The 18,112-nt window shown below is 41.5% G+C and overlaps 1 protein-coding gene across 1 annotated transcript; it reads right to left on the bottom strand.

Moving 5' to 3' along the window:
* Nucleotides 1–120: 120 nt before the first annotated feature.
* Nucleotides 121–16,904, bottom strand: xkr5a (XK related 5a). The gene is made up of 8 exons (XM_072677593.1): nucleotides 16,712–16,904; nucleotides 12,859–13,042; nucleotides 12,230–12,414; nucleotides 11,253–11,465; nucleotides 10,040–10,209; nucleotides 7,024–7,135; nucleotides 6,020–6,565; nucleotides 121–5,935 (listed from the first exon to the last, which is right to left on the bottom strand). The coding sequence occupies exons 1-8, from the start codon at nucleotides 16,791–16,793 to the stop codon at nucleotides 5,499–5,501; spliced, it is 1,929 nt and encodes a 642-aa protein (XP_072533694.1). The 5' UTR covers nucleotides 16,794–16,904; the 3' UTR covers nucleotides 121–5,498.
* Nucleotides 16,905–18,112: the final 1,208 nt, after the last annotated feature.

Consider the following 18,112-nt stretch of genomic DNA (forward strand, 5'->3'; position numbering starts at 1 on the left):
TGACCAGGGGGGGCCAAACTTTTGCATGCCACTGTATACCTAATAAAGATGTCCACAATACAAAATGAATTTCAAATAAATAAACAAATTAGAAAGACCAAAAGGAGAGACAATGACACATTGTGGGTTGGACACTCTTATTTAATGTTGAAAATCAATTCACGAAGCTCCTACAGTAACCAACAAATGGATGTTTAACACAGAAATATTACTTAACCTCCATTGTTTAGTTTGTATTCCTTAAGCTACCATTACTATAAAACTGCATGCAAATAATTACTGATTATTAAATGTCATTGTATGCATATGTTCATCAAACCTTTTTTTGTCTTTTTCAAAATCCCTGATTAGAGGGAAAGAAAAAAACAGCAACAGTAGCTGGTCAAAAGTCACGCCAGTTTCCACATATTTACACACAGATGTGATATGGGGCACAGCTGTACATTCCTGCATTGTGTAGTCCTTGAGTTTCTGTAAAAATCATATAAAGCAGAAAATGTTGTACAAAGAATATGCTATATATTATTATCATCATGTTCTTACTTCGTCTTTTGCCAAACATATAGAAACTGTACAGCTCTGTACAACAGTAAAGGACAGACTATTAACACAGGTAACATCGGTGAGTCTGAGTGTGTGCAAGAAAATAGATACGGACTGAAAGCCATAGGAAAAGAAATATGTGTAAAACAATAAATTGTAAATCTACTGCCATTCACCTCTGCCTTTGGGTCTTAGTAACAGGGCAGCCAATCTGAGTTACCTGAATTATTAAATGCTTTCTGCAGTCCAATCAAAATTTCCCTGATGTATAGCATGCCCTAATGTACATGGTCCAATCACAGTTCTTTTAACTGATCAACCTACGCTCCGCCCACAAATTGGTTCTTTTGAAGTTACTGTTACTAGGCTGGACAAGCTTTACATAACTTTGTTAATAATCCCATTTGAACCAAGAAAGAAATAATAATCATGTTTCTTTGACTGCTACACAGTTGTAGCTATGCTAACCACAATGATGAATTTGTCACCATGCTAATGTTAGCTTGATCACACTAAAATGTGACCTTTCGACACACAAAATAAATAAAAAGAGGCTGAAAAGCCTTAAAGCTTGTCCGACCTAACAACAGTTGCAATCAAAGCAAATGCAAAATTACAGCGTGCTTTTTGCAGTTCAATCAGTGTTTTCCGTAATAAACATGTGCACTCATTGGTCAAAAAGAAAATAAGGCTTTTATCACTCAGGCCTCTACCCGAGACTTCACTCCAGCTCAGAAAATCTAGGCCATTTGAGAGAAATATTGCAGTGTTGAACAAGTGATTATTTTTAAATAATACTTCTCAATGGCCATGTCAGGCATTTTCATTTCTTTACACTTTTTACACTTTTGCACTCTAGAATTTCCTGGCAAAATGATCCAAACCTGAGAAAGGTCCACTGCTTGTTGTCCACTGCAGCTCAATGAACTACTAACAGGTGTACAAATACACATTTACAGCAAGCGATTATAGCCCTGTATTACTGGTTTACCTACGCTAATTTTGCATGTAAGAATTAAAGAGCATGTACAGTAAAATAAACCTGCATATAAGCCTGAAATACACTACTGGTCAAAAGTTATAGGGCACTACCTTGGAAACAGTTTTATATTTTTATAATTATTTTTATTTGAACCATCTATTGGCTCACACTGGCTACTGATTAAGTCATTACAAAGCAATTGCTGAATAGTTCATAGTAGCGTCTTAAAGATCTACAGTAGTTACTGAATAATTCATAATGGATGGTAGTTTTTCAGTTATATATCTATATATCTATTTTTCATTATAGTGGTTATGGAATATTTTATTATAAATTAATGATGTACAGTAGTGCTGAATAATGCATTGTAGTTACATTTACAGTAGCTACTAAATGTATAGTAATTAGAAAAGCTATACATAGTAGTTTATTAATAATCTTATAGTAGCTACAGCTACAAAAAAGTAGCTACAGCATATTATAGTATAATATAGTATTATTAATTATAGTATATTAATAGTATTAATACATTATAAGATTAATAAATTAAAGCAGTTACTAAAAATCATGGTAGTTTTAAGTAAAAACAGAGTAAGTTAGAGTATATACTAATTAATTCATATGAGTTACTGAATACTTTTAGTAGTTACTGAATAAAATGTCTTTAAGATGAATAACTGAATAATACACCTGTAGTTTGAAGGGGTTAACATGTACAAACCTGCGTATAATCACTTAATACATCACTAAGTACATAATTATAGATGCACTTTTGGATGCCATGTGTTTGAAAATGATTTTTTTGCAGAAAAAAGGGAATAGTTGCACAAATAAGACTGTAATAGGATCATTTGTTTTAAATAAAACACAATAATATAAATGTCAGTCTTAAGTTTACGTAAGTTCCAACTGGATGCTACCAAGGACTTTTGAACAGTAGTGTAGAAAAAAAAACCAAAATACCATTAATTAATTAAAGCACCAACTTAACTCAACTTCAAGGTTTTGGATATGAAGCTAAGAAAATACAAAATCCAAAACAACATTAAAATGCTAAATTCAGTATAGAAAAAACAGATGTACTGCTATACAGATGCTATGCTCAAAATCAGATTAGTGTTTTTTTTTTGTTAAAAGTTGATTTGCTCAAGGCTGTCTCCAGAGAAAGCTCGCTGCTCCTGGATTGCTTTGACAGGTATGGCTCAGTCACCGCTACAGGGCTGCTATTTAGAGACACTTTTTGAAATACAGGATAAAAACAGCATCAGAGATGAGCCCCTTAGGCCGAGACTGAATCAAAAATAGCTCCCTACTTGGCGGAACTACAACAGACGCTGTGTTCGAGCTTGAGCAAAGCTAGAGCAGACGTTGCAAAAGCCATCTGCATGTTCGCGTTTCTGCACATGCAGTTTTAGAGGCATGGGATATTTTACCTAGTATTGCACAGATACTGATACCGCATCAGTATCGGCACCGATACTGGCACTTACACACAGTAATGGTATCGGCAATAGAGAGCACCGATACCATGAAGCTTACTGACGCCCTATTTTTGTTTGCATACTTTATGAAACCAAACGTTTAAACCAAAGCCTGTCATTAGTAATTATTAGCATTAAACAGACATTTAAGGGAACTTTTACATTAAAACTTTCCTGTTTCCATGTGGTGTTTTTTTTGTTTGTTCTGAAACCAAAACTTGAGTTTCTTTTTTTTCCTCTGCTCTGAAATGTAAATTGTAAAGGCTGATTAAAAAGCTGTTTGGTTGAGATTCCCTACTTGCACGTGTTTCTGCTTTGTGGCAATTAAATTTTTTTATAGCTCTGAAACTTATCAAATGTACAGTTACTCAATCAGTAAATGCTGTTCTTTCAAGCTTAGATGTTATTTGGAATAAGACATAAAAAGTACAACCTATAAAAAGTGGAACACTATAAATATCACGATTTATTGCCATCTATTGAGTATTTAAGTCAGAGTTGGTAATGGTATCAGTACTCTGTATCAGCAGATACTTGAAAAATCTTGTATCGGGAAGCAAAAAGTGGTATCGGTGCAGCCCTAATTTGAACTATTACGTCCAACCAGGCGCTCTGCTGCTTGTCCGTTGATCCAGCAGAGCAGTTCTGTGAGTAATAACTGCATGCTGTTGGTTGTAGTTCAGCACTGATTGTGTCAAACAGGCAGCGATTTCAGATTCAGTCAGACAGAAGTGAGAAACGGCCTGCGGCTTGTGCTTTTCAACCCCACCTGCAGCATGTCGATTTTTATACAGACAGAGAGATGCACAGCACACAAACATTTACTTTCAGTATTTTACAGCCACAGAACAATGGAATTTTTATAGCGTTATAAATATTATGTCATTAAACGCGATGTGCTCACGTTTATGTTTCCATGTCACTGCTTAGGGCCCAAATGCTAAAATGCTTAATGCTTAATTTTTCACAAATTCCAAATGTTTCACCGGCTTAGCTCATGTTCAAAGCAATTGTTAAGCAAAAAGTCTGAATTTAAAAGTCTCCGTTCCGTCCACTCCTATCCTGAATGTAGTCAATCAGTCAAGTCACGTTTGGTGTCTAAAGTTTTGCTTCTTATGTTTGGACTACAGCTATGAGGCTAATATAGCTAGCTAGCAAGCCAACAGGTAAAGGAAGCTTCTACCCCATTAACTAGCTAACTGCATGTCTAAATTATCACAGTTTTTTAGGTAAAAGTAGGGACACTGTATAACACACTGTTGTTTCACACGTGCACCTGGAAAATTAGCGGCAGATAAATGAAAAGGGATTAAAGCAATGGTTTTCCCTTTTGTCCAGATGTAGTCAATCAGTGTCGACCTATTGGGTGTCCAGACTTTCTTTCTGTAATTGCGCTCTCGAGCTATGAGGCTAACAATACTAACAAACACTACAAGTCACCAACATTTTTGCCATATAAAATCTATGCCCCTATACTTTTCTCAACCCGCAGACCAACATGAAATCTGACTTGCTGTGAAATCTGAATTCTAGAATTTGTTCGCAATGTTAGCCTTATAGCTCTTACACCAGACTTGGACACCAGACCATGTCTTGGCTTACCTCTGGGGTAAGAGGAATTTTTTTGCCAAACCATTCTTTTAAATGTTAACACAATAGGTAGTAATTTGGCTAATTCCCGGGAAAGTGTTAGGAGACTCATGAGATTAGAAGCCAATACGTTTCCGGGAAATACAATAACGTCTACAGTGGAACATGTCTTCGAGGTATTTGTAAATAATTGAGAAATTAAGGGGTCGTTGAAGGGTTCGATAAAAGATCACCCAATTTTGCAACGTGCCAATGTTTAAGGTAACCAGATAATGTCTCTGCTTTCGAGTGAAAAGGACTAAAGCATCACTGATGTAAAGCACCCCAAAACCTTGTGACCTCTTGTGCCGAATCTTCAGCCTGCAAAAATGAGTTACATGGCAGGCCAGGGAGGTGCTTCACATCTACGAAGTGGACCAAAGTACATTTACATTTATGGCATTTAGCAGACGCTCTTATCCAGAGCGACTTACAAAGTGCTTTGCTATTTACCCAAGAAAAACCTTAGCTAGTTAGAATAGACCAATAATTCAAAGGATACCTCTAAGCTTAGACATTACTAAACACAAGACAATAAGGTGACCATAGAACTATTCGTCCAAGTACTCTCTGAAGAGGTGGATCTTCAGTCTGCGTTTGAAGACAGCGAGCGACTCGGCCGTCTTACACCACATAGCCAATTCAAACAGTAGTTTGTAAGCACTTTAGCTCATGCTTAACAATAACAGTGTGTCATACAGTGTCACAACCACATACACCACAAACTCTGGAAAAAATTCAGACCGTAAGGTTGCTAGCAGTGTTTCTAGACATTAAATCAAGTCTAGGGGCTGATTGACTACATTGGGGAAAAGGGACACAAAGGGTTGGCAAACTATCCCTTTAAAATCTCTCCCTCTTTCTCAGAAGCCTGAGTCATCCTCCAGGCCTCGTCGAGACAGCACCAGCTGTCTGCGGGGACCGCTCAGATGAGGTGCGGAGCCTTCCAGAGGCCCTGGGGCATCTAGTCGAGGGGCGGAGGTATAGCGAGGGCCTCCACGGCCCAGAATCCCCAGCATGAGGTCACGGTCACTGGAGGCGGGGCTGTGCTCCCCTAGTGCCTCCACGCCAGCCCCAGAGCCGAAGCTGAAGCGTGGGTCGCGGTCAATGCGGTCCAGGCGCGAATTGCTGGCGCTGCTGGGGGACTGTGGGTCGGCGCTGAAATAAAGCGTGGAGCTGGACTCGGTGGGGCAGTAATTAGGTTCTGGACTGTCCCCAAACACTGACTTCCCCTCAGGAGAACTGCGCTTACACTCTGACTCCGGAGACTCCAGAGGACTCTCCATTTCCAGACTGTCACCTTATAGAAAGAAAGATAATAAATATAAATATTTTAAATTAATGAATAAATGAATGAATGTAGCCCAACCCTAACATGACATACTGTTGTCTCCGTCCTGCTCCTCTTCCTCATCCTCTTCATCCTCTCTCGCCTCGCTCACGCTCTCAAACTCCTCCTTGCAGTCCGATAGAGGGGCCAATGTGTCATCTTTGCTGTCTGACCGCGACACGCACCCAGTCTCTCCTCCATCGCCGCTCTCTGCTTTCTGCCGCTCCTCTTCTTCTGCTAGAATCCCCCCGATGCCCCCTGCACCGTACGCCCGGTTTATTTTGGCGGGGTCGCCAGTCTTAAGCGCCAGTCGGACAAGCAGCCAGTGATGGTGACGGCACTCCCCGTCTGCCTTCACCCCGCAGCTACCCGCATGCTCCAGGAGAGAGCTGGGGATGCCCGAGAAAGAGAAGGATGGATTGGAGGAAGAGAGCGGTAGAGGGAGTGAGGGAGGAGCCAGGCTTTTGTCACCCAGAGAAAAGGAGGATTCACCCTGGTCCAGGCACGCACTGCCCATGTGGGCTCCACGACGCAGACCCTGAGAGATTTCGGTGGACTTTGGGTGCAGGAAGCGATAATACAGCACTAATGATGTCAGGCCTGTAAGAGAGAGGGAGAGAAATAAAGAGAAAGAGAGAGACCATGTAGTTTTATATAGTATAACTCACATGCAATACATATACATTACACTACATGTCCAGAAGTATATGGACATCTTTTCTAATTAGTAAATTCACAGTTTACACAGTTTATATAACACCAAACAAAAAATCTGACACTCTGAAGCCTAAGCTCACTCCTACGCTAAGTGTGGGCAAGAGGGGTATAAAGCTGTGGGGCAGCTCCATCCAACACCTTTGGAAAAAGTGCTGGTGCCAGAACTAATCATCCAACATCAGTACCTGACCTCAATTAGGCTATCATGTGGCTGCATGTAATCAAATCCTCCTCACAGCAATGTTCCAACAACAAAAAGCTTTTCCAGAAGAATAGAAAAGGGGGCACAGACTCACTAAAGTCTTAAAAGCACAGTGTGATACACACACACACACACTTACCCAGCAGAAAGCTACATAAAACAGCAGTGGGGACAGTAAGGCTATCCCAGGATGCCTCACTCAGGATGTCTGAGGCGGCCAGTACGAGTGTTGCATTCTCCAACAGCATCACCTGGAGCAAAAGAAAGAGGCTGGCTTTACAAGCACCAAGTATACATTTAAACTTACTCTCTGTAGCTTATCTTTTTTAGACATGTTGTTATATTTACACATATAGCAGGTGATATGGATAAAGAGTTCAGTGAGAGCAACAATGTCTTTGGGCATGCTAATATAAAATCCTGCCATATCTAAAATAGGTAGAACGTAGGGCTGGGCGATATGGTAAAAATATTAGATTACAATATTTAAATACGTTTTCCCTGATAAACAATATTTATTACACTACATGTAACTACAGAGTAAATACATCAGTAGCAACAGATTTTTTAAAACTACTATTCAGAGACTCTACCATACTGAATACAGTGATTTTCATTCGACATCTGCTGCTCTTCATCTAATTAAACCAGTCTAATTACACTATTAGTAATGAAACCTGCAGCTGATCAGTGTTTATTAAGCACTAGCAGTATCCTTGATCTGCCTAGAAAAGCCTACTGTTTTTACAATAACACAATTTATCACAATACGATAAAATATCATCATATTGCCCAGCTCTAGTAGAACCTACTACTAGAACTACTAGCTTTTTCCCTTGCCTGTCAAGTAAAGCAAGAGCTGTAAAATTAAATCCCAAATTTTGCTTTCTCATTTGTTCAATATTCAGTTAAACAGAAAAGAAAATGCATATTGTAAACCACAGATGCCCTAAAATTAAACCCTGTGGTACCCCAGCTCTGACAGTAAAGAGTACATGCTGACATTTCGAAACCAACCCATTCAACCCATGCCGTTCAGAATGAGGTGTCATGATTAACAGCTTTCAGTGCTTTACAGATTTCCAACTATCACGTAACTGTAACTGGAAAAGTACTGTTCTTTTTCAAAAAACAGCGGGAAATGTATTTAGTCTATCAATAAACAGATATTTAAGGCATTTTGACTGTACCAGTGCTTTAGATTATTTAGATAATTGGGCAATAATTGTCTACGATGGCAGAACTAGAGCACATTTTAATAGGTATTGTATTTTCTTCTATTTTTGTAAAATGTAAAATCTTTTTTAGTTTCTTCAGAGAAGCTGATGCAGCTGTACACACTCTTGGTGTTCTCTCAAACAGCTCTTTGAGAAGCCCCCTGGGATCCTGAGGACGTTGATCACACTGGTTAAGAAAGTGTGATAAAAGCACTTTAAATGAGAAATCTCTATTTTAGAATTCATTTTTAAACACAGGCATCAACGTCATACTTGTTCATACTTGTCTTAGACATGAACTTCTTGGGTCAAAGTAAAAAACCTTTAGATAGCTTTAGGTTTTGAAAAACTTAAATGCAGATCACATACTGTAGAAAATTTCCCCACCAGTGCTCAGACCATTTCACATTTGTGAAGCCAGCACTTATGAAAACCAAAACCAAGCGCTTAGTTTCAGGCTCGGTTTCACAAAGGAATTACGGTGCTATGATCACTATGAACCTGTTTAGGACTGAGTTTGAAGTAGAGGTATGATTTCTGTATGCTACATCATGAGACTGATGAGATGGCTGATGGAGTAGCATAAGGTTCATGTGTATGGAAATGAGCAGTGCCATTACATGCCAGCATGCATTTTTAAAAAATCAAGGTGCTTTAAATGGTTCTTCGAGGGATGGCGTAGAAGATCCACTTTCGGTTCCAAAATGAACTACAGTTTAATGGATGGAATAAGCGGGGTAGGGGAGGAAACCTGACAAACTGTGTGTGTGTGTGGAAACACATCCAATCATGCAAATGTTTACATTTTACTGCTTAATTCACTACAGGCTGTTAATCAGAGGCTATTTACCACATTAAGTGGTACTGTATAATAGTAGGTGGCACAAACTGTAACTGGCATGACTGTCTGTTGAAAATCAATTAAAAGAAACCTGGATAACCCTTATGGTTGTTTTGTTTGTTTGGTTGTTTCGTTTTTACTTGCTTTCCTCCCATTATACCAAACTGTGAGATCCAAAGCGTGGTGTGAACTGAGCTATGACTTTTGTGTACCGTTACCTTACTTACACTGGTAATCAGGGACAATGTTCAAAGATAACTGTACTTTATTCTCTGCTGTACTCCTGTATTCTGTACATTTTCATATTCCATACAGCTGATTTAAACAATACCAAACTAACAGATTGCACACTAAATATAATCCAGTGTCACTGCCATTCATTCCTCTGTTTGTGTGACCACCCACATTGTGTTTTGTATAGAAATCCTGGTAGAACCCACAAGCATGCAGTGCATATGGCAGGTGGGGAAGGTTAAGCATTGTGGCTTGTAGCATTTTAATAATGAATAATTCATTTATAACTTTAAATATGATATTAAACTCCAGCAGGTGCTGGGAATACTCGTGCTCCATTCTGATTAGACAGGGTATTGTTTTTTTTGGTTGTCTTTAAAACTATTGGCCCAAAATGCACAAATCAAAATGCATTTTGGTTGCTGGGCAGATATTCCATAGCTCAAAAAATCACTGTAAGAATGATGATATTTCCATAAAACCATGAAACACGCAAAATACCAAAATACTGTACTTACGTTACATGGTCTCCTACCAGAAACAAATGAATTACTGAATCCATGGGTGCAGATTTCATCTGACAAATGGGAAGACCCATATTTATAGGCACAGCCTACATACAGCAATTTATACATAAATGTAGGTAAACAAGAATGACCATGTTTGCATGTTATCTAATGCTTTGTGGCAGAGCTACTGTTTCCCCCGGAAAAGCTGGAATGACTCCCCTCAGCCTTTCCCTAATTAGCCCCACTGATTGGTTCAAACATTCGATTCCTAGAAACAGACCGTTTGGTAATTTTGGTTCAGTAACAGGAATTGAACAGTACACTGAATCACTAGGCAAGTGATGCAGAAATTACCGTGTAAAAGCCGGCCATGCGGTAACGGGAGGGGCCGTCCTTAACGTTCAGAAACAGAAAGACGTGCACACCTCCCAGGACAAGGTTAAACACACGCCAGGACCACCGGCCCACACAGATGTCTGTCTGCTGGGAGACCAACCAGAACGCAGCAATCAGCCAATGGGAACCTACCAGCAGAGAGAGCGAGAAAGAGAGGGATCACAACAAATGTATTTGAATGTACCACTCTTATCTACAAAATCTATCTATCTATCTATCTATCTATATATACTGTATATATATTTATATATATGCCATATCTGCCATACATCACTAGCACGCCCCCTGCAGACACCAGTGATGGCAAGCACCGCAATGAAGCGACGTGGGGGGAGAGCGCTGTCTACCCACCCTGGAGAGAACAAGGCCAATTGTGCTCTCTCAAGTACCGGGATTTGAACCAGCGATCCTCTGATCATGGTGACAGTGGACCCAGGGTGTATTTTACTTTCTATTCATACCTCAGTATTTACAATTACAACCAATCGTAGCATCAGTGCAGTCAATCCTTTACGTTTGGATCTGTGAATATCGATGCAATGATGCATTCAGGGCAGTAGTGGGTCAGTGGTTGGAGCACCTGGCTATTGATGACAGGGTAGTGGGTTCAATAAGCGGGGACCCTGTTGGGCCTGAGTGACTTGAGCAAGGCCCTTAACCTTCTCTGCTCCCCAGGTGCCTCAGCAATGGCTGCCCACTGCTCCAGGCAGCTGTGCTCACTGTCCACTGTGTGTGTTTGCTCACTTGTGTGTATGTGTGGGTTCACTGCACGGATGGGTTAAAGGTGAAGGCCAAATTCCATCTGTCTCCAACACAAGTGATTGTGGTCATCTTTGGCTTTCTGTCTTTGTACACCCATGCTGACAAGCGAATGCGTGTGGATATGATGGTGATATTTTACCTTTACATATTTATTATATTTCTGCAGTTTTAATTTAATACACTTACATTTACAACATTTGGCTGATGCTCTTATGAATGTCCTGACTGCCTTACATTTGAGTCACAGCTGGGTGAATGACTCTTCTTTGGTGTAGTGTGGTGTGCTTAACCAGGGAATGAATCAAACTCCAGTCCACCACTATGAATCAAACCCCAGTTATCCAATACGCTCAACCCACCCCTAAATAGTAGATTATGTATGTTCTCAGATGTGGGACTGCATGCTCACCCATGACGCCGATGACCCAGCAGCCAAACGAGCGCATAAAGAGAGCCAGGCTGGCAAAGCGAGCGGCCAGCATCCCCGCCCTCCACAGCAGCTGGCACAGCAGGGCGGCAGGCGGCATCAGCAGGTGACCCGGCCGAGTGAGGCAGCACGATCGACTGTACAACACCAACGCCCAGGACAGAGCCAGCAGACAAACACCACTGCACAGAGCAACTGCGTGGCACAAACACACACACGCAGATACATGAAAAATATATAATCTGCACATCACATTTATACATAGATACAGGAGGAAAGCATCAGTCATGTGTTACTGATCCAATAAGAGTTTACATAAGAGCAGACATGATTGGTGTCTGAAGTTTTTTCCAGTTTTGTTCTAAAGCAAGGAACCCCACCAATTAGTATGATCATTATATCTGCATGCCTAACATCACCCACTCGCATCAAAGCGCATCAAGCATTTTGAGTAATCATGTTCATAGCCATTAGTGGGTCACAGTGTAATGAACCACATAAGCAATTCTATCAGGGATCACTTAAAGAGCTGCTTTTCTATATTTGTCTTGCATTTTCTCCTTAAGGTTGCAATTTTAAGACTTTTTATGTCATTATTTATTCATGACAATTTTTAAACTCATCCCCATCCCATAGAATTAAACAGGCAGGTTTTCTTTACTGATATACTAAGTACATGAGGTAATTTTTGATTGATTGGCTGCGCTATATTGTGCCTCGTTCAGAAAGCAGCCTGAGTTGAATTACTCCTTATAACCTCAACTGCCGGGCCTAAAATGTGATAGGCAGAAGAGCTGTAGATCAGGTCTGCCTGTATGTCCATCTGTTTATCCGTCTGTTTGTCTGTCTGTCTGTGTATGTTGTGCATGTCAACAAGAACCCCTCGACCTAGTGTGCTAAGCTTCCACCTCCACTACTTGTAAGCTACATTAGCGACACTCATAGTTGTAGAGACTGACCTGGCGAGGCGAGGCTGAACTCAGTTGATGTGAGGATGTATGTCTGCGTGAAGCACTGAGGAAGAGTGAGGAGGAAGACCTCCAGCAGACGGAGAGCTGACATGTCCGCCTGCTGCATCACTAGCTGAGCGTGAGACTGTGCTGAGCCCTGGCCACGCCATACACACACACTGCAGTCCCACAACCTGCAAACACACACACACACACACAAAATCAGGGGTATTAATAGGGGGGTTTGTCCCATTTGCTGTAGTAACACCCTCTACTCATCGGTAAAAGCTTTAGACTAGATGTTGGAACACTGCTGTGAGGATTTGATTGCATCTTTCGGTTCCACAGCAATTGTACTGGTTAGTGCTTTTCTATGGAGGCTATACAAGTAGTGTGTGCAGAACTGAACACCTGTGTCAGCGATGGGTGCACTCTAATGCAGTAGATCTCAGTCATTTAAATGGGTGTGTGGACACATATTTAACTCACATACATAAAAGGTCATTTAAATTTTACTCCCATGACATTTTGAATCTGGTGAATCTACACACACATACACACACACTAACAACTATACACTCTATCCATATCATCCTTGCAAACACATGTTAATCACACACACACACACACACACACACCTTTTGAAGATGCCCAGGTGGAGTGTGTGAAGGGTGATCATGTGACATGTCCGCTGTTCTCCATCTGCCCTGTACCACAGGAAGCTCAGCACCTGCACCATTGATCCCGGCAACAAAAGGGCAAAGGTCAGCCCCGCCCACAACACCTGCTCCTGCCACAGGTAGAACCCAACGCAGTAGAGCACTGGAAAAAGAGAGAGAGAAATATTTGTTCAATCCATTGTATTTTCAACACAGTTCAACTTACATACACCGTTAAAAGCAGAGGTTCTTTGAGGCATGTGAATAGTTAAAACTGTGGAGGAACCTCTTATGTTGCCTTAAAGAACCTTATTACTACAAACCTTCTCTTGAAGGTTCCTCAAAGCACCATAAGAGCTTCCTCAACAGTTACAAACTGAGGAACTGAGAAACTTATATGTTTAACAGTATACAACACAATGCCTTTTTTGAGTGCTAGACAGGTGGATCTATGGATCATAGATGCTGCTTCCAAAATCACACACTTCTACACTATACCCTCCATACTACACTACTGAGTACACTTCTAGTGGTTCATATGTTTTTATACACTATTTAGGGTTTTAGTAGCATGCGATTTGGGACTCAAAATGTTCAAAAAGTCTTAGCTAGTGGGTGGGAACTGGCAATGACAAAACTGGGGAAAAAAGGGGAAAACAATTCCCCAAACAGCAACAAAACTTGAGGTATATACTGTAATTCTGTATTCCGTGGCATTTAACATTTCCAAATGATGATGTTATTTAAGAAGTGTCTGATGTGTCAAATTTCTGTTCTCTTTCTGATATAGTTCACAGCCAAATAAGCTCATTCCCCCATGTGCATTTAAGAGGGCCACAGGGAGGGGGGCGCTGTGGAGCTCACTATCAAATGCAAAAATGCTACAGGTTAAAATAATGTGCACAAACAACCATTACCCGCGGCAGCACTGTTAAAATATAAAGAATTACGTACCATCCAAATCTTATTCTGTCCTCTTCTCTGCCATCTTGATGGCTAAGGTTTAAAGTCACCTCAACTCGGGAACCTGGGTTTTAAAATCTCCATATTTCCCACTAAAATTATGATATGAGTGGCTGTAACTCATATTTGCCCTAACCCTAACAGGACACAGCGTCATACTGAAATGTTAGCTGACACCATAATAGCAGAATCATATTGGTAGCAATAGCAGGTTTTTAGCTTAAGATTGATATTAGATCTGGCTGATATTTGCAGCTGATTTGTGAGTTTTGACCTTCAAAAGAGCAGAATGTTTAGATGGACTGGACTAAATGTTATTCACCTTAAAATCATCATTTTTGTTGTTTTATTTATTACAAAAAAATGTGATATCTCTCTATAATGCTGATCCAGGTAGATATATTCCTATTATCTATATTTATTTCTTTATTTATTGGTTTTGGCAGAAACAGTAGGAAGAGGAAAATAATCGGATATCACTCACAGTTCCCATATTAGTGCATCTGTCCTGTCCGTATTTCAACTCAAACATTTTTGAAGTGCTTGTAATGACATTTAAATATTATTTACAAATATTTTTTAGCTGTTTATTATTATTATTATTATTATCATTATTATTACTACCACTACTATTTTTTTTATTACAATTACTATAACTAATAATAAAATGGCTCCTTTTGTGGCAGATCCCTTTGCACTTCCCAACCCCAGTTTATAAAGCACTCCCACAGAGTGTGAAGCGTCAGCATCATCTACCAGCAGCTGCAGTAAGCAAACACGATCTTTACGCAGCAGTAAACCGCACAGTTCATTCACTCTCTTAACGGCAATACCCATCAATTGTACTGTACTGTGCTGACTCTAGGCCAAAGCCTCACGCACGCAGAGCCAAGCATGCGCACATACACATACACCCTGAATGCACTGGCAGTCAAGCATGCACACACACTTCTGCACACAAACTGACAACCCGACACCTCTGTCTTCCACCTGATCTGGGCTCAACTACTTCTGTGGGACTGATCTACCTGCACAGGTGAGCAGGTTATCTCTCCAGCTTGTGTGCAGCTGATCGACTGTGTCAACACACGCATTTTCAACCCAAGCTCTGTTTCCGAACAAGCTCAATCATTTAAGACAATGATCTTAATAAACACAGCTCGATACACTTACAGCAGCAGAACTGTTCAGAGTGGTGGTGCATGGAGACAGACATCTGAAGAGTTTAAAGCCTCTAAAAGCTCCCTCACACAAAGTCTACTTTCCTGCTCCAGCGGCTCTTGTAAAGAGTTCAGGAATGAGCTGATGGGTTGATCGAGTCGTTTTATCACGTTCTGTGTGAATTAGGAATTGACTGACTCACCTGACCGAACTCTTCCGCTCATCAGTAGACCTTTAATGAGGCTTACGAGCAGATAAAGCAGGAAAGTGCAGAGGTGAGGATTCATTCCAGGAACAGGACTAAGAAAAACACTGGTCTAATATCATAAAAAAATAAGCAACAGCTAGGTGGGCCATATCACACTCTGCTACTACATTACACCTCCAAATTAGGTGTTAATAGAGCCCAATTATTCAAAAACTGTGTATAGTTTAGTGGCTGAGATGTGAACAGTTATGCAGAGTGCGGTTTGCTGTAGAGAAACTTACCAACGGTTTCTTTACAGGGATGGTAATCAGAACCAGGGTTTGTCGTTTCTCAGACACAAATATAGCCATTTGACTTGCCATCTAAACCCACCAGTGAACCTACACACAGTCTTCTGAGGTTTATATGAATGCTGGTGATGATGAAACAGTGGCACAGTTTGAACTGGTACTATACTCACAGAGTACCTCTTCTGCCTGAATTGTTCATGGAAAATAATACAGGTGTTTAGGTGAAAAGCTTCTCAGATCTGTGGTTAAACAGTGGGTCAGGCATCAGGCATAACACACTTAATACGTTTCTGTGTGGAAGCTTTTAGAGACATCAAACTCCACTTCATCCACCACTGTGAACAAGCCTGACTCAGCAAGTCCCTCTAGAACTGAGAATGTCACACCAAGCCCACTCTGAATGCCTTTGATTACATGTTAACTTTTCAATGATCATAAAGTTTTTTTTCGGGGGAAAAACAGATAGAAATATTTAAACAACTTCAAATATGATAAAGTGTGTTATATTGTCAGGGATAAACCGTTTTATTAGGGTGAATTATCCCTGCAGTTATTTCCAAAACCTAAACCATCACCTTATAAGCACTGGCCATGTTTATAAGGTGCTTTGCTTCAGAACCAAAGACAAAGACACTCATCACATGCTGTACCCTTCATTCACCCATGCATTCTGTATCCATAAAGGAATCCCCCCCACCCCCACCCCACCAGCAACCTCCCAGGGTTGGGAAAACACTGCAAGGTACACCCACCTATCCACTACAGCCCTGAACTCCATATTCCTACTGCGACAGAGTCAACTCATCACTCCATCACTCGTGCATCATCTGCCTCATCTGCATTGTGCTCTTAACCCAAGAACCTGAGAGACCCCCCTTCCCCCCCCCGCACACACACACATACACACACATATGCATACACAACACACCGTCTGCAGTGTCCTACGAGCACGAGCTCGAGACCCCCACCACAGCTAGCACGCGCCGTGAAGGTGATGGCACTGCCATGTCAACGTGCAATTATAGCTACCACCGCGTCAGTGGGAGGGTTATGAACACACGCGTTGGCCCCCATGGGCCTTCCACAGCCCCCTGCATTGTGAACGTCCACGCGGCTGCCCTGTATGTGTGTGGTGTAACAACACCGTGTTTGAACGGTGCTGCGTGATGATGCAGGTGCGCCTCGCGCGTGTCTGTCTGGAATCACTCACGCGCCGCTCGCTCGCCCACGATCACTAGCGCCGAGGCGCCGAACAGCAGCAGCTGCCAGCACGCGCTCCAGCGGCCCGGCATGGTGGGTCACCGGCGCGCGGGGGCGCGAGGACCGCGGAGAACGTCTGCCGCCGCGCTCCGTCCGTGCTCCTCCATCGCGAGCGCCGTCACTCTTTTCCTCCTCCTTGTTGCCCGAGCGCCACAACATCTGACGTCATGGGTTTGGGAGTTAAAGAGACAGTGGCCGTGGCAACGGAGCTGCTGCTTCACGGCCCGAGACGGCAGAGGGCGCACGCTTAAACACTGCTGCTGCTGCTGCTGCTGCTTCTTTTGGGGACAGTTGTTTTATTTTAATAATTTTATTTTTTTATGTTTTCTTTATTTTTGGTTATGAATTAATTGCATTTATTTGTTGTATTTTTTGTATTTTACATTTCTAAATTCTGATTGACTAAATAATATCCACACTGAGCTCCACCATAAAGTATGCACTTTACCTGAAGTCCTCTCTGGACATAAGCTGTGTGCTGTTCTCTCTACCTGAACTCTAGCTACTATACTTATTCCTGCACTGTACACACATATGCTGTGCAAACAATGAACACAAAAAAGGGCTGATTTTAAAAGGTATAAAAGGTGCAAGTGTTTGTCACTGTACAAGGTACAGTGAAATGTGTCCTCCGCATTTGACCCATCTGTGGTAGTGAGCACACACACACTAGTAAACTAGGGGCCGTGAGCACACACACACACATACACATACACAAAACGGTAGGCAGCCAATTCCAGTGCCCGGGGAGCAGATAGGGAAAAGGGCCTTCCTCAAGGATCCAACAGTTGCAGCTTGCCAAGCCCGGGTATCGAACCCACAACCTGTCATCAAAACCAGAGCTCTAACCACTGAACCACCATTGCAGCTTACTTTCCACTGGACATTTACATCAGGTTCTTTTATTTGGAAAGAAATAAGGAGAATGGGCTCTTTAAAGAAAAACTCTTTAATAAAAGACATAAAATCTTAGTGGAGGTAAAAATGTGCATTCAAGGCAAACGTATGTTTGCCCACAAGGTTTGTCAGTTTCGAAGCAAGAAGTGCTGTTGGGGATAAAGACTGCAGATGGATGATGATGGAAGGTCCTCTCTGCCTTTTTCCACCTTCCTTGCAGAATCGAGCCTATTAAAAGCACCCCCTCTCAGGTTCAGCAGGAGAACGAAGGTGTTTCAGAGAAAAGTAAGTAAAAGCATAAGCTAAAGGATGTCTTGGTTGATTGAGGGATTGAGCGGGGGTGCCGTGTACATTCAGGTGAGTGCACTTTGTAAAGTGGGTGGGAAACAGGCACGGCGCCTTCGGTGGGCCTTCAGATTGCTAGTGCTGCTAAAACGCCGAGCACACATCTGAG

This window comes from Salminus brasiliensis, chromosome 1 (genome assembly GCF_030463535.1).
Source record: "Salminus brasiliensis chromosome 1, fSalBra1.hap2, whole genome shotgun sequence".
Lineage (NCBI taxonomy): Eukaryota > Metazoa > Chordata > Actinopteri > Characiformes > Bryconidae > Salminus > Salminus brasiliensis.

Excerpts from the sequence above, each read along its gene's own strand:
- xkr5a (XM_072677593.1), bottom strand. The coding sequence starts at position 16,793 with ATGCCGGGCCGCTGGAGCGCGTGCTGGCAGCTGCTGCTGTTCGGCGCC. Across the intron at positions 11,466-12,229 it reads GTTCAGCCTCGCCTCGCCAG|TTGCTCTGTGCAGTGGTGTT; the intron begins GTCAGTCTCTAC and ends TGTGCCACGCAG. Across the intron at positions 6,566-7,023 it reads TTTATGTAGCTTTCTGCTGG|GCCTGACATCATTAGTGCTG; the intron begins GTAAGTGTGTGT and ends TCTCTCTTACAG.